Source organism: Podarcis liolepis (genome assembly GCF_965112155.1).
Source record: "Podarcis liolepis genome assembly, chromosome: 5".
NCBI classification, from domain to species: Eukaryota; Metazoa; Chordata; class Lepidosauria; order Squamata; family Lacertidae; genus Podarcis; species Podarcis liolepis.
In genome coordinates, this window is record NC_139556.1 from 35,211,503 (window position 1) to 35,233,879 (window position 22,377).

Below are 22,377 nucleotides of genomic sequence, written 5' to 3' on the forward strand. Positions count from 1 at the left end.
CTTTGCCACTTACCTTTTTCTCTTTTTGCTCATTCTTAAATTAGAGAAGGATCTTTTCCCATTGTTTGTTTTGTTCTTGGTGACTTCATGTCACTTTACCAGCCTTGTTTAGGGCTACCTTTTCAAGGTCAACTCCATGCCTTGAAGGTCAGTCAGAATTCTTCTTGCAGAGATTCAGAATGATGCGTAGCTGCATTTGGACTTTTGCTTCAAAAACCAACTTGAAACATATCACTTCCATTTTCCTTTTTTAAATTCATTTTTCTTCTTTGCTTTGCATATGTACCTTTCACAACTGATACTTATAAGAGCTTTAGCGTTTCCTGCATCTTAGTTTGAGTTTGAAACCGATATGGCTAGTATGCATATGTGGTCTTAAAGTGACAGGCTTTGGTTTTCTTTGCTGCGGGTTCGTGTCCTCTCCAAAAATGTGTAAATTCCGGACTAAAGACATTCATGGCGGCTGTTGCCCCAGTTTCCTTAGCTGTATTTGCGTAAGAGGAGTTGTGGCTGTAGTTGCTCAAAATGGCCTCTCCCAACTCTCTGGCTGAGGGACATCTGGTCCTGGGAATGTTCTGAGGTCAATGTAGAGTCTACAGAAACATTGTGCATGGCAAAAAGCCAGTGAGATTTTCAGCTAGCCAAAGCAATTCTTTTAAAAACAAAACACCTTCGCCCTCTCCCTTCACAGACCTCCAACAGAAGCTGTAGCCTCTGAATTATGTAGTCAAACCTCTGGCATCGCCCCATTGTTAAAATGTTACTGAATTATTAGAGCTGTTGTAAGATAGAGTCAGCTAGATGCTGTGTGTATTGAGTTTATATTTCCCCTTGTTTTTATCTAGTGTCACAGAATGTGTACCTGTCATACTGATGGGAAACCTGAAGTACCCTGCCCACAGTCCACTTGGGCACTTGAAACATGGCTGTTACCCCACCAAAAAATAGTTGAACCAGATCAGCAGTCAGAACTGTTCTGTATTTATTTTAAGTATGCTAATTTTTTTGAAATGATTTTCTACTTAGTAGTGAACTCGCATTTTTAAACTACAGAGAGAGGGAGAGGGAGGGAGTTTAAAATGCTAACCAAAGAGAAAAGTATTTCAAAACCTTGGGGATACATTAAGCTATTTCCAATAGTACCATGTTAAAACTGAGTTCAAGAAAAAATCGGCCATTAAGAATGAATTGTGAGATTTCTATAATTTCATTAAAGTAAAGGGACCCCTGACCATTAGGTCCAGTTGTGGCCAACTCTGGGGTTGCGGGGCTCATCTCGCTTTATTGGCTGAGAAGCGCACGGAAACGGCGTTTACCTTCCCGCCGGAGCGGTACCTATTTATCTACTTGCACTTTGATGTGCTTTCGAACTGCTAGGTTGGCAGGAGCTGGGACCGAGCAACGGGAGCTCACCCCATCGTGGGGATTTGAACCGCCAACCTTCTGATTGGCAAGTCCTAGGCTCTGTGGTTTAACCCACAGCGCTACCTAAGTCCCTATAATTTAATTACTAACATGGTATTTTCAATAGAGAGATTTTTTAAAATGCAAAAAGAATAATTTCTTCACTTAGATGGCGGAAAGCTCCCGGCACTGAATGTTATTGTTATTTATTAAATTTATCCACCACCCTTCGTCTGAAGATCACAGGGCAGTTTACAGCATAAAAATACAAAATGAAGACACAAAATACCATAATAGCAACAACAACCAATAACCCCTCTCCTACAAACACATTTAAAAGACCATAGATGGTTTAATCAGCCAAAGACCAAGTTATAGATGAATGTTAATTATTGTTGTTGGGTGTCTTTTGTGTTGGTATTTTTTTAAAGAGAATTAAAAATTATTTGCCCAAATATTGAAGCATCTTACATGGGCCATTGAATAACAAGACAGATACTTGTTACTGGTGTTGTTTTCTGTAGATCGGAAAGTCTATGTGGCATTTTATTTTTTGTTTTTGAGAATGGCATTGCTGTTGCACACAAACTTTCAAGTTCCCCCAAATGAGTCCTAGAACCAGCTGCTGGAACCTCTGCTTTATGAATTTAGTAATAGTGTTTATTTTAAATTACATGATATACTTGAAGTAATCTGTTTTGAATGTCTGCTTCCCTGCCCTCAGACGTTACAGTGGTTTATCAAAACGGGTTACCTGTAATATCTGTGAATCTTCCATCCCGGCGTGAGCGGTGCCAGTTTACACTTAAGCCTATATCGGATTCTGTTGGGGTATTCTTACGGCAACTACAAGCAGAAGACCGGGGAATTGACCGGGTTGCCATTTACTCACCAGGTACCACTCAGCATTACTGAAGCAATTGGATGAACACCTACAATACAATGTTAGATTCTGCACTTGTTTTCTGTGCTTACAGTTCCTTTAGTTTGTTAAGGCATTTTCATCAAAACTGCTTGTAAAACTGATATGGATGTTATATCATATTAGCAGTATTTCACATGTCTTGTAAAACTGTTAATGTTGAGGGTGGGGGTGAAGATAATCCCCACTCTAGAAAATGTCTCTTTGATGTTTTCTTAGGCATACCTAAGCTCATTTAATAAAAAGGATACAGTGGTACCTCGGGTTAAGTACTTACTTTGTTTCAGAGGTCCGTTCTTAACCTGAAACTGTTCTTAACCTGAAGCACCACTTTAGATAATGGGGCCTCCTGCTGCCGGTTAAGTACTTACTTTGTTCCAGAGGTCCATTCTTAACCTGAAACTGTTCTTAACCTGAAGCACCACTTTAGATAAGGGGGCCTCCTGCTGCCGCCACGCCGCCGGAGTCTGATTTCTGTTCTTATGCTGAAGCAAAGTTCTTAACCTGAAGCACTATTTCTGGGTTAGTGGAGTGTGTAACCTGAAGCGTATGTAACCTGAAGCATATGTAACCCGAGGTACCACTGTACTTGGTTTCTTGTGGCTACAATTAACTACGGTACTGGCCAGTGTGGTGTAGTGGTTAAGAGCGGTAGACTCGTAATCTGGTGAACCGGGTTTGATTCCCCGCTTCTCCACATGCAGCTGCTGGGTGACCTTGGGCCAGTCACACTTCTTTGAAGTCTCTCAGCCCCACTCACCTCACAGAGTGTTTGTTGTGGGGGAGGAAGGGAAAGGAGAATGTTAGCCGCTTTGAGACTCCTTAAAGGGAGTGAAAGGTGGGATATCAAATCCAAACTCCTCTTCTTCTTCTTTGGAGTAGCAAGTCTTGTGATATAAACTGCTTTCTAGATGAGGTAGTTAGAACGTAAGCATTTAATTCTGTGCTGCCTACTATTAGGCCTGTAGAGTTTGTTCAAGGTTCTAGGTTCTATCTTCTTTGATTATTGGAAAAAGGAGAGATGCAATGCAGGAAACTATACGATTTTGCCACAAACTATAGTTTACCAAGCGGATAACAAACAAATGGGCTAGCTCTACATAAGGATGGTGTTAACCTGTGTGCTAGAATACTGGTTGTGACAAAGACTTAGGCAGAGAGTGGGGTTCAACATCCCAAATTGCTGCTACTCCAGCTTAAATCCTACCCCACTTCAAACCATTTTGGGAACATTCTGACACATAGGCCTGCCATTGCAATTCACACATATCAAGGACACCTCATATTTTGGGAAGCTTTTGTTTTACAAATTTGAAGCTGCGGGTTGTACTCCTGGAAATGTGTTGTGAATTTTTTATTTTTATATATATATATATATATATTTTATATATATATATTTGCTTTCGTAGATTTTCACGGGTACAGGAATGCAGGTTTTGGTGTCTTCGGGTGTCTTCCCGTGTAAGAGTTGGGGTGTCTAGGCGACGTTTCGACGAGGTCTCACTCGTCATCTTCAGGCTGGTGCTTTCGGCTTCTTGTTACTGGAACAGAGCAGGATCTCAGTGTTTGAGTTCCTATAAATACTGTTGAGGGGGTGTGGTGTATAGCCTCCAACGTTCTGGGCAGAGAGGAAGTTCCCAGGTTAGTGTGCCTTTTCTTCTTTTGTTCCTTAATTACTTGAGGGATATCTTGAGTGATTTCTTGAGTGATATTCTGAGTACCACTTAGGTGGGTCATTAAGTGTGGATTAGTTGCTAAAGCTTTCGTGTCTTGACCTCTTGAGCTTGTGAAGAGTTTTTCTGAGAAGATGGCTGTACTGCACTTAGTTGTGCTCTGGCTTGGCTTCGTGTATAGGGGCGAGCTGTGGTTTTGTGCCCTGTGCCAGCCAGATCTGTGTAGGGATTGCAGGGGGGTGCAGCATCCGGAGGTGCCACTATGGTTTGGCTACTGGATGGTGTCTGTAATTTATCTGTGGAGAGGGTCTGGGTTTGGGTCTGGTGTGGTTGATTGGTGATGGCGTTCTGTGTGCCTCTGGTTCTGGTGTCGGTTTTTGTGGGGAGGGCTAATTTCCAGATGTCTGGCAGGCGGGACGTGTCGTCACGCTTGTTCATGTTGTGAGGGTGTTTCTCTATCTCGATGGCTTCCATGATTATTCTCTTGTGGTGATGTTCCATGTTAAAGAGCAATTTGGAATCTGCAAAATTAATTTCGTGTCCTGTTTCTTTCATGTGTTGGAAAAGAGAGGAAGTTTTTTCTTCTTTTTTGACGGCATTCTTGTGTTCTGCGATACGTGCATTTATTCGTCTGTTTGTTTGTCCAATGTACGTGGCTGGGCAGACTTTGCAGGGTATTTCATAGACCCCTTGGTTTTCCAACTGGATTTTATCTTTGGGGTTTCTGAGGATATTGGCTATTTTTTGGTTGGTGCAAAAGGCTGTTTTGATATTGTGTTTATGGAGGATTTTGCTAATTTTATCTGTAGTGCCCTTGATATAAGGAAGGAGGGCCATGCCATTGTTTTCTTCTGTGTCTTGGTTTTTGGGGGGTGTTTCTTTTTGGATTAGCTTCGTAACCCTGTTTTGCTGGTATCCATTGGCGATTAACACATTTGAGAGATTCTGTAACTCAGTTGTCAAGTGGTCTTTGTCAGCCAGGCGTTTGGTTCTGGAGATGAGAGTCTTGGCTACGGAGTTTATTTGTGCAGGGTGGTGGTGTGATTGTGCATGTAAGTAGCGGTTGGTGTGTGTTTTTTTCCGGTAGATAGTGTGTCCTAGGGAGCCATCAGGTTTTTTGTAGATTAGGACGTCAAGGAAGGGAAGTTGGTTGTTGGCTTCTATTTCCATAGTGAATTGTATTTTGGGGTGTAGGCTGTTGAGATGTGTGAGGAAGCTATCTAGTTTTTCTTTCCCGTGTGGCCAAATTACAAAGGTGTCGTCAACATATCTGAGCCAACATATCTGACCTCAAACTCTGTAACAAAATCCACCCTGCACTCTGGGACAAATGCAAACAACTAGCCGTCTGGAGAGCTGAAACTGAGACCTCACATAAGACAGACAGACACACCAACAAACTCCACAAACTAGAGAAACGCCAGAAGCCCAGCCACCCTCCACAACAACCCATGAAACAAACAGTACATAACATATCAGACAGGATCCTCACCTCAACTGAAACCAAAGTACTCTCCAAAGGTTTCAACTTCGCAGTCGCCCCGAGACGCATCCCCACGGAAAACATCATATGCGGAGTCGAAGCTAGCCTAACCAAAATCAACCCAGATGAAGCCAATAAAATCAGACTTGAAGTCACCAACATCCTCTGCTCCAGCAAACCACCCAGAAGCAATTTACACAAAGAAGAACAGAAAGCACTCACCAACCTGAGGAAAGACAACAACATAATCATTCTCCCAGCAGACAAAGGTAATGCCACTGTTGTGATGAACACATCGGACTACCAAGCAAAACTATCAAATCTACTCCAAGACCCTACCTACCAACCTATAAAAACAGATCCCACCACCTATCTGGAAAAAACCACCAAATCCAAAATAAAAGCCTCTCCTATCAGTGAAGAAATCCAGCTAAGAATCATCCCCAGAGAAAAATCATCCAGATGCCCCAAACTCTACGGTCTCCCCAAGATACACAAAGAAGGAACACCACTCAGACCAATAGTCAGCTCCATAGGCTCACCTCTACAAAATCTCGCTAAATTTCTCGCTAAGCAACTTCAGCCCTATGCAGAATCCATCGCTTCACACGTTACTAACTCCTTCCAGTTCATAGAAACAATAAAGAAGCAAAACCTACATCCCGATGACCTACTTGTGAGCTTCGATGTTGTATCTCTCTTCACACAAGTGCCCATTAATGAAGCCTTGACAGCCATTCAAAACAAATACAATCCCCCCGAATACATCCTGGACCTGACCAACCACTGCCTAACCAACACGTACTTCATCCACAATGGACAAAGATACAAACAGATAGAAGGAGCACCTATGGGATCACCCCTCTCACCGGTCATCGCAAATTTGTACATGGAACACTTTGAAACCAATGCTTTAGACAAGTCAGAACACAAACCCAAACTTTGGCTCAGATATGTTGACGACACCTTTGTAATTTGGCCACACGGGAAAGAAAAACTAGATAGCTTCCTCACACATCTCAACAGCCTACACCCCAAAATACAATTCACTATGGAAATAGAAGCCAACAACCAACTTCCCTTCCTTGACGTCCTAATCTACAAAAAACCTGATGGCTCCCTAGGACACACTATCTACCGGAAAAAAACACACACCAACCGCTACTTACATGCACAATCACACCACCACCCTGCACAAATAAACTCCGTAGCCAAGACTCTCATCTCCAGAACCAAACGCCTGGCTGACAAAGACCACTTGACAACTGAGTTACAGAATCTCTCAAATGTGTTAATCGCCAATGGATACCAGCAAAACAGGGTTACGAAGCTAATCCAAAAAGAAACACCCCCCAAAAACCAAGACACAGAAGAAAACAATGGCATGGCCCTCCTTCCTTATATCAAGGGCACTACAGATAAAATTAGCAAAATCCTCCATAAACACAATATCAAAACAGCCTTTTGCACCAACCAAAAAATAGCCAATATCCTCAGAAACCCCAAAGATAAAATCCAGTTGGAAAACCAAGGGGTCTATGAAATACCCTGCAAAGTCTGCCCAGCCACGTACATTGGACAAACAAACAGACGAATAAATGCACGTATCGCAGAACACAAGAATGCCGTCAAAAAAGAAGAAAAAACTTCCTCTCTTTTCCAACACATGAAAGAAACAGGACACGAAATTAATTTTGCAGATTCCAAATTGCTCTTTAACATGGAACATCACCACAAGAGAATAATCATGGAAGCCATCGAGATAGAGAAACACCCTCACAACATGAACAAGCGTGACGACACGTCCCGCCTGCCAGACATCTGGAAATTAGCCCTCCCCACAAAAACCGACACCAGAACCAGAGGCACACAGAACGCCATCACCAATCAACCACACCAGACCCAAACCCAGACCCTCTCCACAGATAAATTACAGACACCATCCAGTAGCCAAACCATAGTGGCACCTCCGGATGCTGCACCCCCCCGCAATCCCTACACAGATCTGGCTGGCACAGGGCACAAAACCACAGCTCGCCCCTATACACGAAGCCAAGCCAGAGCACAACTAAGTGCAGTACAGCCATCTTCTCAGAAAAACTCTTCACAAGCTCAAGAGGTCAAGACACGAAAGCTTTAGCAACTAATCCACACTTAATGACCCACCTAAGTGGTACTCAGAATATCACTCAAGAAATCACTCAAGATATCCCTCAAGTAATTAAGGAACAAAAGAAGAAAAGGCACACTAACCTGGGAACTTCCTCTCTGCCCAGAACGTTGGAGGCTATACACCACACCCCCTCAACAGTATTTATAGGAACTCAAACACTGAGATCCTGCTCTGTTCCAGTAACAAGAAGCCGAAAGCACCAGCCTGAAGATGACGAGTGAGACCTCGTCGAAACGTCGCCTAGACACCCCAACTCTTACACGGGAAGACACCCGAAGACACCAAAACCTGCATATATATATATATATATATATATTTACTCACAAAGTATTCTACACTGTTTTGCACTGGAATTCAGTACATTGATATTAATTTCTGGATAGTTCTTAATAAAATCTTTTCCCTCTTTCCCTGTTCAGATGGGACACGTGTTGCCTCTTCAACAGGCATAGATCTCCTACTCCTGGATGATTTCAAACTAGTAATTAATGACTTGACTTACCATGTTCGTCCACCAAAGAGAGGTAACGACTTCATGCAGTTGGGATGTATTTCCAGAAGTTATTTTTGGGAAAACCCTCCATCTAGCAATTTTTAAAAAGATCATTTCATCCATACTGAAAAAGACTAGTTGATGGTTCATCTTCCGCAAACTTATGCATTCAGAATTCTGAGCAGATCATTCTTTCCCTGACCGTCAGGATGTGAAGATAACTGTGAAAACATTCCAACAGCTTCTCCAGCATCTCTAAGGCAGAACTATTATGACTTGCCTAGTTCTTTGCTCCACCCCCCCAAGTCTCCAGTCACGTCTCTGCCACCCCCCCACCCCCGCTACACACATCCATTCTTATGGCCTCCTCTCATTCATACTTCTCATCCTTAATTTTTTAAAAATCTCAGTTTCTATAAAAAGGACTTCAACTTAAAGAAATGACAGACAATCTGGTAGAGAAAATCCACGATCCAGGTGGCAAATTAATGTCCTCTCTTATAAGAGATTCCTCTAGGATAAAGTATGCTGGGGGGACGGGACACCCCATATAGATCACTGAATGTATGGCAGGTGTATTGATCACTTGACTTCCAGGTGTACACATTGTTGTTACTACCATGGAACCTCGGTTTTTGAGCGTTTCAGAAGTTGAACATTTCGGCTTTTGAATGCAGAAAACCCGAAAGTAACTGCTTCGGTTTTCAAACATTCAGAAGCCGAATGTGCCGCCCGGCTTCCATTTTGAGTTTCCCTAAAAGCTTCTGCTTTCAGTTTTCGAACGTTTCGGAAGTTGAACAGTCTTCCGGAACAGATTACGTTCGAAAACCGAGGTTCCACTGTATAAGGCAGCTTGTTAGTCTACTAAGGATTCTTTGGGAAGTGCCAACGCAACACACACGAACTTCAATTCAAAGAACAGCAAGCAGTATTCTGCTAATTGAACAGGGTTTTTCCATCTCTTCCTACCTCCCCACTGCAGCCCCCCAGCACCTCCTAAGAAGCTGCTCCTGAAGGTCAGGGGAACCTCAAGAATGATGTGTAATAGAACATGGGGAGATAGAGAGATGCTAATCAGTAGAACCACCACACTTCTCAGTTTGTGTGAACTGTAATTCCTCTCTGCTGTGGAACAAAAGTAGTGGTGAATTTTCGGTTCCAAAATGCAGCACATCACTAGAGCAAAAACCAGGAATATTAATAAAACTATGCTATCAGCCATGCGGCAACTGTGACTTTGAATATTTAAAAAGGCAGCAAAAATGATTAACTGGCAACTTCACCTACCATCTGCTGAAATCCTGGGTCTTGATTTGGCCTAGGAGTTTAAGCCAAGTGCTCTTCACAATGTCAAGCACTTCTGAGATTTTGGTTTTGCTGTTTGCTGGAACTTATCTGTGAAATTCTTAAAAAATGGAATGTCACCCCAAAAATGATTGCATGGCTGTGCCCACAAATAACAGGGGAGGTCCTGTGTAATAATAAGGAGCGAAAGGTTCATGATACTTCTGAAAAGAGAAGCTGTTGCAAAATACTGATGAGACCAAAGAGGTCTTGGTTCAATTTCAGGGAACAATAAGACCATTAATAAAATGTTGTGTGGACTGTGAGGGCCCTTTGAATCTTCCAGCCTTCCCCAACCTCCTGCCCTCCAAATATTATGGACTTCTATCAGCCTCAGCCAGCATGGCCAATAGGAAGGGATAGTGAGAGTTTTAGTTCAAAACATCTGGAAGGCCCCAGGTCAAGGAAGACTGATTTAGTCTTTCACATGTTCTGTCATGGAGGAACTTCTCATTAGGTATAAAAGTACCCATTTTTAGAACATTAATATGTAACTGTGACTGAGTTTCTAATGTAGGAGGCATAAGCTGGAATTTAGTTTTATTTAAATCCAGACATAAAAACTTTCTCAGAACATAGAGAAGCAATTTCTTCATGGTGCTAAATATTGTAGGAACCAGCAGTAGTTTTAGGCCTGTAAACCTGAACATCAGATCTGTTTCTTAAGAAGTGTACTACTACCCGATTCTGTACCAGTTCCATCACTTTTCACTTGTGCATGGTTCATCATCATCACTTTTGATTTGTATACCATCTTTCTATCTTACAATACCCAAGGTGGTTTACAAGCTGAAGAAACAAAAAATGTACACCTTATAACAATCTAATGCAATGCAAAAATGTGATAATAAAACATAACTTTAAAATAAGCAACCTACATCAAATAAAGTAACATCTAGAAATCATTAGAATAGTATAAAGGTAAAGGGACCCCTGACCATTAGGTCCAGTCATGACTGACTCTGGGGTTGCAGTGCTCATCTCACTTTATTGGCCGAGGGAGCCGGCGTACAGCTTCCAGGTCATGTGGCCAGCATGACTAAGCCGCTTCTGGCGAACCAGAGCAGCGCATGAAAAATGCCGTTTACCTTCCCGCCTATTTATCTACTTGCACTTTGACGTGCTTTCAAACTGCTAGGTTGGCAGGAGCTGGGTCCGAGCAACGGGAGCTCATCCCGTCACAGGGATTCGAACCACCAACCTTCTGATCAGCAAGTCCTAGGCTCTGTGGTTTAACCCACAGCGCCACCTGCGTCCCGTTAGAATAGTATAAAATAATATTAAATATCAACATATAAAAATTAAACAGAAACCTACTCTTAACAATTACAATAAATAATTTCTAAACTACAATCAATAAAACAACGGCAAGCCGCAGTGCATAAAATAATACAATACAAATTGAGAAGCAGAGACTGGAGGGTGGGACAAGGCAAGGCAAGGTGGAAGAAGACCTTGCCTAATGAAGTCTCCCCCCTCACATGTCAAATTAATTTGACATGCTTCTTGGTTAGATTGAAGCATATTAATATAAACACACATTGTAGTTAATAAAACCCTTATATTTATACTTTTTGTGTGTATTGACAGAGAAGATTAGAGCTTGCAGGTATTGCTGTGGTTCAAATGTTGTGCTGCCTCCATCTCTGCTGAACTGATGTCTGTCAAACTTGGCTTGTTTTGTAGATTCACTGAGAATTAACAAAGGCAAGCTAAACCTGAAGACTGTGTGCTGAAATTTACTGCTTGCAAGGTTCTATATATTTTAGTTTGCGTTGTCTTGACAAAATTTACAATATCTAATTGTTAGGTAGAAACTCAGCAAAGGTGTTTTCATTATCCTTAACAACATTAACATTAACCGTTTGATAAATGTACAAACTTGTAAACAGTAATATTGAAAGAATGTTGTTACAGTAGGCCGCTATGCAATATGAAATATCAGATAAGTGTTGATTTTGTTGCCCTCTCAGACTTGATTATCCTAATTAATTTGTGCATGAAGTACCAGTTCACTATAGCTTCCTTAAATTGATTTGCGTGTTCAGATCCCAAGACCTCGCCAATAAATAAAGACACATTCGACTCAAATTTTTGTTTTGGTTTTTGGCAGCATTTAGGCCACAACTTTATTGATTACAGATAAGTGAGTGGTTGGATAGGCTCTGTTTCAACTAGCTCCCTACGCCCATGGTAGGTAGCGCTGACCCAGGGTGCATCATAGGACAGCCAAGGGTAAACACCTGGGGAAGGTCAAGAGCCTGGGAGCAGACTCTGTCCACTCCCCAGATGCTCCCCGGGACACAGGCATGGGCACAACCCCCTATCGGGGGTTGACCAAACCAATCTGAGTCCTTGGATTCCTTTAATGGAATACCCTTCACATAGGGATCGGCACAGCTCCGCATTCCTATCCACCTTGAACCAGTGCCTATCCACAACCTTACAAGTTGTGATGATTTGCTATGCAACAGGCAAAACCCAAATGGCCATGGCCAATCAGTCAAGTGGGGGAATTCCTACTGTGCCCCTGTCCCAACGACAGACGACACACAACATCATAGCAAGGTCAGTTGCTGAAAAAAACCCTAAATATAGGGAGAGGTGGGCAGGTGTTCCGATGCACGAGCGAAAAGAGGAAACTCTACGACACGTGCATGGGTATAAATAGGTCCCTCAAACCGCATGGCTTATTTCCCATTGGCCAAATTGAACCCAGCAATGAGGGACCGCCAATCAGGCATTGTGGCTATCCAAACGATCCCACCCATAACCTTGGGTCAGTCACGTTGATCTCACCGCAACACGTGCCCTCTGTGAGGAAGACCCGATTTAGACCAAACAGTCTCCAATATTAATAAAGATTGAGTACTAAATTCTGGTGCCTCCATTTGGCCTATTACGTTTTCATTTCCCCTAGTAGTAATAATAATATTATAATAATTTATTATTTATACCCCGCCCATCTGGCTGGGTTTCCCCAACCACTCTGGGTGGCTTCCAACAGAATATTAAAAAACAATAGTCTATTAAACATTAAAAGCTTCCCTAAACAGGGCTGCCTTCAGATGTCTTCTAAAAGTCTGGTAGTTGTTGTTCTCTTTGACATCTAGTGGGAGGGCGTTCCACAGGGCGGGTGCCACTACAAAGAAGGGTCTCTGCCTGGTTCCCTGTAACTTGGCTTCTCGCAGCGAGGGAACCGCCAGAAGGCCCTCAGCACTGGACCTCAGTGTCCGGGCAGAATGATGGGGGTGGAGACTCTCCTAGGCTCTTCTTCAAAACCATTCTACACCCTTGTTACTGGAACCCAGTTGTTTGTATCAGTGGGAGATGCAGGTTACCTTAGGGAAACAGAGGAGAACGTAGTGTGAGGTCATGGCCTAATAGTAAAATTAGATTTTGAAATATTAAAGTGAAGTACTTGGTAGAGATGTAAAGGTCCAGAAAACCATTGGGAAAATTCAGGGGTCTCTCCCCCCCCCCGGCTTCCCAGTGACACCTCCCCTTCCAGTTTTTCCAAAGACTTTGGGGATCTTGGAAAAACTTGCTCTCAAACATTTTCTCTTTTGGAAGGAGCGAACTACTTTTTAATACAAGTTTCTAGTCACTCAAAATGTGCAGCATGGAGATTTTTATGGAAGAGAATCTGCAACATTTGAGCAATAATTTCTGTGTATTGTGTAGACATATACATTCATATTAGCTCGTACAAAACTAACAGTGCAGTCTTATACATCCTTACTCTGAAGTAATTACCAGTGAGTTCAGTGGTTTCTGCCTAGTGAGTGGGTATAGGATTGCAACCTTATATATTTATATATCTTTATAGATGCAAACCTGCGTGGAACTTAAGCAGAGTGGGTTCTGACTGAATCTGCATAGAATGCTTTGTAAACTTCAGGAATATGCCAAATTGTACGGTTTTATGTGCTAAATTACTAATGATGCATTTTATATCGTTTAAGCAGAAAAAACTATTTAATAAATTCAATATATTCAATAAAAACGTGGCATATATTTCCATTTTCCCCAGCTTTTCCTGGGAAGGTACGGTCAGGAGGGATAGTTTTTTACATGGCTTCAAAATTTATGCTAATTTTTCATCAGTAGTCCTAGACCTTCCTCTTCCTCTTATTGCTGCTGATGAAAAATGATCCAGTATATTTTTTCGATTACACACACACACACACACACACACACACACACACATAAACACACACACAATTACAAGCAAAGTCCTAATTCCAGTGTTCGGAATTAACGAGCATAAAAGAACATGGTTATTCATATTTGGTGTGTATCTTTAAGCATTAGTCTCCGCTGAGCCTTTGTTTGAAGCAGGGTATCATTTTCTTATTTTATTTGGTTCTGTAAATGTCAGTGCAGTGAGAGCAGTTTTTCATTTCTGTTCTAATAAGCTGTTAGAGGCGTAACCACTGTGAAAAACAGAACGTTAAAAAGTCCTGTTTGCTTCTTTAGACCTCTTAAGCCACGAAGATGCAACCACGCTGAATGATGTGAAGACATTGGTTCAGCAGCTATATACCACACTGTGTATCGAGGAACACCAGCTGAATAAGGAGAAGGAGCTCGTTAGACGGCTAGAAGACCTCAAGCAGCAACTAGCGCCCCTGGAGAAGGTGAGAACCTCTCTTCATTGAGTGACACCCTAAGCTGCTTTGATGAGTGGCTCAGTCGATGGCATAGCACAAATTGCATTGTAAGCTAGCAATAAATGTAGCTGAAAAAGTAGAGCTTAATAGCTTTGTGTTGCTAGTTGGATTTGTAGCCTAAAGGGAAACCTACTTTATGCAATTCTTTCTGATCTTTGTCAGAGCACGGAAATATTAAATGGGTTCCAAGTGAGTTATTTTTCACCTGCGAAATGAGTTTTTGGCACTATTATTAAGCATTTCAGGGTAAATCCACAATGCAGTTCAGATTTAAACATAAAGATCCTTGCCAATGGAAACATGCTATGCATATTGCACATGTCACAGCAGTCACCTGGGTCCTGTCCCCCAGACTTTGTTTACATAGAGCGATTCCTTTGGTGGTGCTATGAAGTTGAGATAACTCTAAACTGCAGCCCTTTGGTACTCCCCTGTAATAAATTACTCTGAAACTGTGTGGGGTCCGTTTCTCAAGCTCCACCATCACAAACCACCAAGAAAGTAAGTGGATCAGCTCAGTTGCTGTCACATTAGTTTGTCCATCATGCTTGCTCTTTAACATTTATAGCCTATGCCTTAACACCAAGGCTACCTTCAGAATGTACAACACCAAGGCCCCATTAGGAGGTAGCTCAGCTTGCTATCCATTAGCTGTAACCAAGGTTTGTTATTGGCTATACGCTAGGTTAGTGACGAGAAAGCTGAACCACAAGTCCCAGCTTGGACAACACACTAAGGCATACCTATGGGCAGTCCTTGTAAGCTATACCATCATACTTTGGTTCTCAAATTTAATCTGTCCCGGGAGTCCGTTCGACTCCCAAAAAGGTTCGAAAACCAAGGTGCAGCTTCAGATTGGCTGCAGGAACTTCCTGCAGCCAATCGGAAGCTGCATAAGCCACGTCGGACTTTCAGCTTCCAAAAAACATGCGCAAACCGGAACACTCACTTCCGGGTTTGTGATGTTAGGGAGCCAATTTGTTCGACAACTAAGGTGTTTGACTACCAAGGTATGACTGTAGTTTGGTTTACCGTGTTGCATGAATCAGGTCAACGACAGCTTCTCTCCCACCTTGCACCCTTCTTTGCATGTGTATAATTTACATATATGATTGCATGTTTTTCTGGTTCCCCCCATTCTATATCTATATATTGAGACAGAGCTTATGTGATGGTCTTAAATAGTAAACAAAACGAAAAGGGATGCAGCAGGGGGTTGGTAGTCAACAGAAAGAAATGTTTCACAATAGGAATGGAAGCTCAGTTATTTTGAACTTGAAATGTCAGCCACTCAGTCGACTGTAAACATGCTCTCTCTCTCTCTCTCTCACACACACACACACACATTTTATTGATTTCAAAGTTAAACAGCATTCTGTTTAAGGATTGTTATAATATCAGCATTGAAAACACCAGTCCTACTGTATGTGCTTATTTCCATGTTTAACCTTCGTTGAGAAGCAACAGCTCAACGTAGTTCTGAACGTTTTTGACCTGCAGGTTAGGATGGAAATCCGCCGGAAAGCAGAGAAGAGGACCACCTGGGTGCTCTGGGGTGGGCTAGCTTACATGGCCACGCAGTTTGGAATTCTGGCCCGGCTCACTTGGTGGGAATACTCTTGGGACATTATGGAGCCGGTGACCTACTTCATCACATATGGCAGCGCCATGGCAATGTACGCATACTTCGTAGTAACGCGTCAGGTGAGGCTTGCTTTTGGTTTTATTCCACTTTATAAGCAGGTGTCCAGAAAACCCCATTCTCATAAATATGACTTTTCCTCATCTGTGCTGTTCTTTTCTTGAAAACAAGGGTGCCTACCCTGTGTACTTCTGAATCTTTGGCTGGTTTATCCATATACCATCATAATGTGGCAAAAAATATGCAACATTAAGCGATGAGGTGTCTGTGTGTGTGTGTGTGTGTGTGTGTGTGTGTACATAACAGATTCAGTGGAACCTCAGTTTTGGAGCATCTCGGAAGCTGAACATTTCAGAAGCCAAACACTGAAAACCCGGAAGTAATTGCTTCCGTTTTCGAACGCACCTCTGAAGTCGAATGGCTTCTGAGGTGCGTTTCTCAGTTTTCACCATAGACTTTGCCAACAACCCTTTGCACCTCGGTTGTTGAACATTTTGGAAGTCAAACGGTCTTCCAGAACGGATTACATTTCACAACCAGGGTTCCACTGTATAACATTCAATTTATAACAGATATAGCAACAGACATAACTCACTGAGCATTAGCTGAGATGAGCAAATTCCTCCATAAACCAAAGATATGTTTACTTCTGTTGCTCTGATGAACCACTGCACAGTTGTCGTTTTCAGAGTAGCAAAGGTGTCAAAACTTGCATGCTACTACATCCCAGAAGAGGCAAAAAGTTAAAAAAACAACAAAACAAAACAAACCCCCTTGCCATAGCTTAACTCCTTCACCTGAATCTAGCAATATGTAAAATGATAACTGGGTGATAGGCCAGAAAGACTTCACAGCTTATCACTCTTTAGCTGATAACCAGACTTGAGTTCATGGCTGTAGAAAAGCGTCAATATTCTGTTATGCATTTATTGCCCACTTCCTATATTTAGCCAATGCAAGTATTAATATTAATCAACAGTTTTATCCCCTTTCTTCAAAACCCTCATATATTAATGCCTTCCTTTTTTCTTTTCTATTCAATCTTTGATTGCACAGGAGTATGTATACCCAGATGCCAGAGACCGGCAGTACTTATTATTTTTCCATAAAGGAGCCAGAAAGACGCGTTTTGATCTAGAAAAATACAATCAACTCAAGGATGCTATTGCTCAGGTAATGAAAGTAATTTCAACTAACGGGGGTGGGGTGGGAAGATACCCTCCCATCCCATCCCAGTGTTGGATCTTGGTAACTGAGTGAGGCACTTTCCCACATTCTCTTATCACCATGTATTATGAAGCGCTGCGTATTATGGCAGGTGTTAATAATTCTGGCATAGATACTAAAGGTGGAATCCAACATTGTGCTCTTTCAGTCTGCCCTCTCCATCCCCCCCACACCGTTCTGAGGGTTCTCCCAACCCTTCCCCAAGCCAAATTAAGAGGCTGCAGAGGGCGGAAAGGGGGGAAATCCCTGCTGTACAAGTGGAAGTCTTTGGTCTCAAGGCTTCTGCTGAAAGTGCTGGTTAGGTGTATCCTGCCCTAGTTTAAATGGTGTATTTGAACCTGCAACAGTGCAGGTGGGGAAATGGAAGTCCTAATTGTTGTCTTGCAGGGGCTAAAAGAGTAAATGTCTGTTGGGTGCCACGTTAAATGATTGCACACATCAAATCTCTCTTCTTCCCGGTGGATGATTATCAGCAGTTGCTACCAAACCTTAAACCTTTTGCCTACTGTTGGAGGCAGTTTCATGTAGCTGGCATGCCTTAGCTGAGAATCCAACATGTGCATCAATGTCATGTGATAGCTGAGTGACTAATGGTCATGTGAGGTGCCCATGGAATATGACCTAATCTATCCATGGTTTATGGCTGTACAAATTACCTGCAGATGGTGAGTTTGTGGGACTCCCTTGGGTGGCTCACTGATGTTTATAGAAGAAGAGAACAAGAGTAGGGATGAGGAAATAGTCAGGGGCTGGCACTAGGATTGTATCTGATTTTTAGAGTTGCCAGGTGTCCATCATTTCCCCAGTCTAGTCAGTAAAACCACCTCTACCATGGTCTATAATTCCAACAAACTTTAGAATTGGCCCAATTGAGGGCTCTTCCTCTTAACACCATGGCTGCACATCTGATACCTTGACCCTATTAGTGTCGGGCTTGCCAGCATTTTTTTAAACAGACTTGGCAAGCCTTCTTACATTTGTGAATGCTGTTCTTTCTGCCCCTGACATTAATCTTGGATTCTATAGAATGCAGTGTTGTTCGTTGTATACAGGAAATAAGCATTATCTGGTGGGCGGTGCGTGTGATCTCTAGGAGAGGGATAATCCATTTTTTTCTGCCACTTTGGAAGTTACTGACTTCGCAATTGCTGCAACTGAAATTGCTAAGTCTTTGGGGTTAAGTGCTCAATCTACTTGGAGGGGGATTATTGCACTTAATTAGGGCTGGGTATTTTTTATTTCAATTGGATATATGTAAATAATCATATAAATATTGTGCTTGTGTAATAATAATAATAATATAAAATTTTTTAATAAACCCATCTGGCTAGGTTTCTGGACGGTTCCCAACCAAATATTAAAAACACGATAAAGCATCAAACATTAAAAACTTCCCTAAACAGGGCTGCCTTCAGATTTCTTCTAAAAGTCAGAACGTTGTTTATTTCCTTGAAATCTGATGGGAGGGCGTTCCGCAGAGCGGGCACCACCACTGAGAAGGCCCTCTGCCTGGTTCCCTGCAACCTCACTTCTCGCAGTGAGGGAACCGCCAGAAGGCCCTTGGAGCCAGACCTCAGTGTCTGCGCTGAATGATGTTGGTTCAGATGGTATCATCTACTTATTTTTCATAAAATTTCTATGAGTTATAACCTCAACAATAAAGAGATCAGTGCTTGCTTCGGCAGCACATATACTAAAATACAGCAGGAGTCGTTAACCTGTAACCCCCCAGATGTTACTGAGGGACAGAACCCATCATTCCTGACAACTGGCTGCGACTGATGGGACTTGTCATTCAGCAGCATCTGGAGGGGTGTATTTCAGCACATTGTGGCGAAATGTGGTTCTTATAGCTTTCTCCCCCCTTAATTTTCAGGCAGAATTGGATCTTAAGAGGCTTCGAGACCCCTTGCAGGTGCATTTGCCTGTCCGACAAATCAGCGATAAAGACTGACCAGCCCAGGTCCTCTGAACCCTGGCAGACTTGGCAAAACGGTTCATAGCTCTCGCCTCTTTAATTAAAGCATTGCTGGTGGAAGCTGGGAGGTCTTGCGGGGGTGGAGGGCTTTTTAATCATTCAAAGCAGAACAAGGACCATGGCTGGGGAGGGGTCAGTGTGTTCAACGAGAAGATTGGGCATTGTGGGATGTTAAGTCTTTTCAAAGGGCTTGACAAATACCGTCACATTTAAACGTTCTTTCTTCCTGGATGAAAATATATATAAAAAAGTCGGCATTTCATAAACAGAATGTATAGGGGGCATATTTTTCCGGCTTTGCAGTGTCTGCCTCTTGATGATGCACCAGCAGCCTGCTCAGCTTTTTAAAAGACTTCTCCTCTTTCAAAATACCAATAATAAATAATAACAGTGCATCAAAAAAGTGAAGAAGAAGGGGGAAAAGCACCATCTTATGAAACTATGGCTGCTGATCCAATTGGCCCTACATGAACATGCACTCTAGATTGGACCTAGTGTGTCTCTTTTGTAACCTTCATGTGAAACTGCTTTTTACTTTAAAAGAAAACGAAGCAGACTTTCTCCTTTATCGGACGATTACATCACTATAATCAGTTTTATCGATATCACAAGCGGAATAACCCTTGCCCTGAACGTTTGATAATTGACACTTTGAATGACTTCCTACATTCTTAAACTTGAACATGTCCCACTGCCCTGGATGTACTTCTAGATATAAAATGGTGATATTGCATGAGAGAATTTTTCATATTCAGTCTTAAGGGAGCGAAGTCTCCCCCTACTCTTTCCACCCCAGAATCTGGTAGCGACCTGGATTAATCAAATCACAAAGGTTGGTTTAAATATATATCCAATTGGGTACTTGACTCAAAACCATGACTCTTTACAGAAAAAGCATTAGGACAGGTATAATTAAATGTGATGTTTGCATAGCAGAGTGAATGATGTGTCTTTCATGAAGTCACCTGGTCTGGAGACTTTGTCAAAGGCCTAGAGCAGAAGACCACAGAGTTCCACATTGGTTCACAAGCCCTCTCTTTCTTTGGTAGCTTTAAAAAAGAACGCCCCGGTGCCTAGGAGCCAGGGTTTCTGCGAAGTAGCAGATTGCAAACTCCTTTTTTATTATTGTTGTTATTATTTTAAAAGTTGAGGAAATGGCACTCCATCACCCTCCACTTCTTGCAAACCAACTGGGCGGTTCCGCCCCCCGCCCCCCCGAGCGGATCTTGCATCCTGCATGGAGTGGAATCAGCCTTTTCTTATCATCCTGTGATAAATACTGTGGAGACAGGATGGAAGCTGCAGAAGGGCTCTAAGCTTAATTCGCAGAAAGGCCGGGTGTTTCCTTTCAGTTCACTACTTCTCACTGTGTCAAGGCGAGAGGCTCCCACTTTCTGGAGAAACCATGTTTTAAAGTGTACAAAATAAATATAAACCAGACGCCAGGTGCCTTGCAGATGTGGAAATGCAGACGGGACTGTTGCTGCCTCCTCTCACTCGATGGCATGTTGGACTGAATCGATGCATGTTCCAAGGTGTTTTTTCTTTCTTTCTCTCTCTCTCTCCCCCCACCTTTGCCTTTCTGTTCTCAATTACATTTTTGATTTTTGATTTTCGTTGGTTTTTTTTAAAAAAACAAAAACAAAAACAAACCTGTTTTATCCTCTTTGTATGCAGCATTTTAAAAAAGAAGATAAGAGGAACATTTTATGTGTGTTTGGGGCGAGGGAGGGGCATGGAGAAAAAGTCCTTAAAAAATAAAGTAAAATACTGAACATGTGTAAAATCCTGTATCATTTATTAAATATGTATAAAAGAGCAATGTACTTCTGGAACAATAAATAACTATTCAGTTTTTGAACCGTTGTGTTGAAACTGATTTCTTCCCAGTTGAAAGGAGTGAATCATTGTTTGCTAACTTTTGCCTGGCAGCCTGTATGGGCCTCTTTCATTTATGGATAAGCCCAAACCAAGATGTCTCATGCTTTACAAAAATCATACAGGGATGGTAGTTCTGTGTGGGAAACAACGTTCATCCAATAGATCACAGTATGTGGCAGTACATTCTCAGTGATTGTACCTCTTATGCACATGGAGTTGACGACCTGTATGCCAGTGATCACATAAGCACACAATTTCCTGTATGCAGTATAATCTCTGTTGTAACAGGCAGACTTTCCCTCAACTGATAGATATCATTCTTGCCCTGGAATGGCAGTAAAGAAGAATGCCTTGCAATATAGCTTTGACCATAAACTTGAGATACAGAAGCTTAACTTAACCCATGGGTGATGAATCTGTTGCTCTCCAGTTGTTGTTGGACTTAGAGTCATAGAATCGTAAGAGTTGGAAGGGACCTCAATGGTTTGATATAGTCAAACCTTTGCAATGTAGGAATCACAACCGTTAAGGGATGATGGAAGTTGTGGCTCAGCAACACCTGAAGTTCCCCACCCCCTAACAGTGGAAGCGGGGACTTGTTCTATCAACCTGCACCTTCCTTATGCCTGCTGATCTCAGAGGAGGCTTCTGTACAGCTCTACGGTCAAAGGCAGATGGTGTGGTAGGATGTAGGTGCTGACCTGATGTCCTGACAGGTGAGTTGCTGCTACTTACCAGGAGAAGGAAGGAGGGTGGTGGCTGGTGCAGAAGGAGCACCAGATTGGCAGATGCATTTGCACCACACTGACCTCGATACTGTAGTGCCTTGCTCCTCCCAGGAAGGACCAGCCAACTCAACGGCTGAGAGGTCAAGAAAGTGTCTCCCACCGTACCAACCTGCAAATGACTACAATAAGATTGGATGTCAGGAAAACCCTTGCCCGTCATGTTGCAGTGCCAAATTCAAAACAAGTGAAAAATACTCGTTTATTACCTACACTATTGAGATTTCCACCGTGCTAGACATCTGGAGTTGTTTAGGAACCTGAGATGCTTTAGGGGGATAAAATAGACAAGGAAGCAATAAGATTAAGCACTGTCTTCCACCATAACACATCTTTGCTTCAAATTACACACTCCCAACACCTCTCTGCGACAGAAAGGATGTGTGAGCTAAGATTTGCGAGTTCAGTTGTTTAACTTGATCTTCCCTGGAAGTGGCTTTTTAGAGGAAGGAAAAAGCACTGGCCCACAAATGCACTGAAAAATAAATGAATAAGCTGCCAAAACCTCCTCAAAACCAGTACATGACCTGCCGCCACATTACCAAGATACGCCTTTTGTTGTTGCCTCTTTTAAAATCTGTGAAGCAGGTGAAATGTTTTCAAAAGTTGCTTTGACATTTTTCATTGTTGTTGTGAAGAAAAGCCTTGCTCTCTTTCCCTCCATTTTGCCAGAGCGCCCAGGCACCTATTTCCTAAATC

The 22,377-nt window shown here is 42.4% G+C and overlaps 1 protein-coding gene across 2 annotated transcripts in view; it reads left to right on the top strand.

Annotated features, from left to right (window-relative positions):
* MCU (mitochondrial calcium uniporter) overlaps nucleotides 1–20,873 on the top strand; it is an 86,627-nt gene extending 65,754 nt beyond the window's left edge. Inside the window, exons 3-8 of one of the 2 annotated variants that reach the window (XM_083503204.1) lie at nucleotides 2,129–2,299; nucleotides 8,075–8,179; nucleotides 13,972–14,132; nucleotides 15,666–15,869; nucleotides 16,864–16,980; nucleotides 18,911–20,873. In XM_083503204.1, the coding sequence (XP_083359330.1) occupies nucleotides 2,129–2,299; nucleotides 8,075–8,179; nucleotides 13,972–14,132; nucleotides 15,666–15,869; nucleotides 16,864–16,980; nucleotides 18,911–18,988 (836 nt within the window). In that variant the 3' untranslated portion in view covers nucleotides 18,989–20,873. The remainder of the gene's footprint in view (nucleotides 1–2,128; nucleotides 2,300–8,074; nucleotides 8,180–13,971; nucleotides 14,133–15,665; nucleotides 15,870–16,863; nucleotides 16,981–18,910) is intronic. The other variant, XM_083503203.1, reaches the window with a different exon arrangement.
* The last annotated feature ends 1,504 nt before the right edge of the window (nucleotides 20,874–22,377 follow it).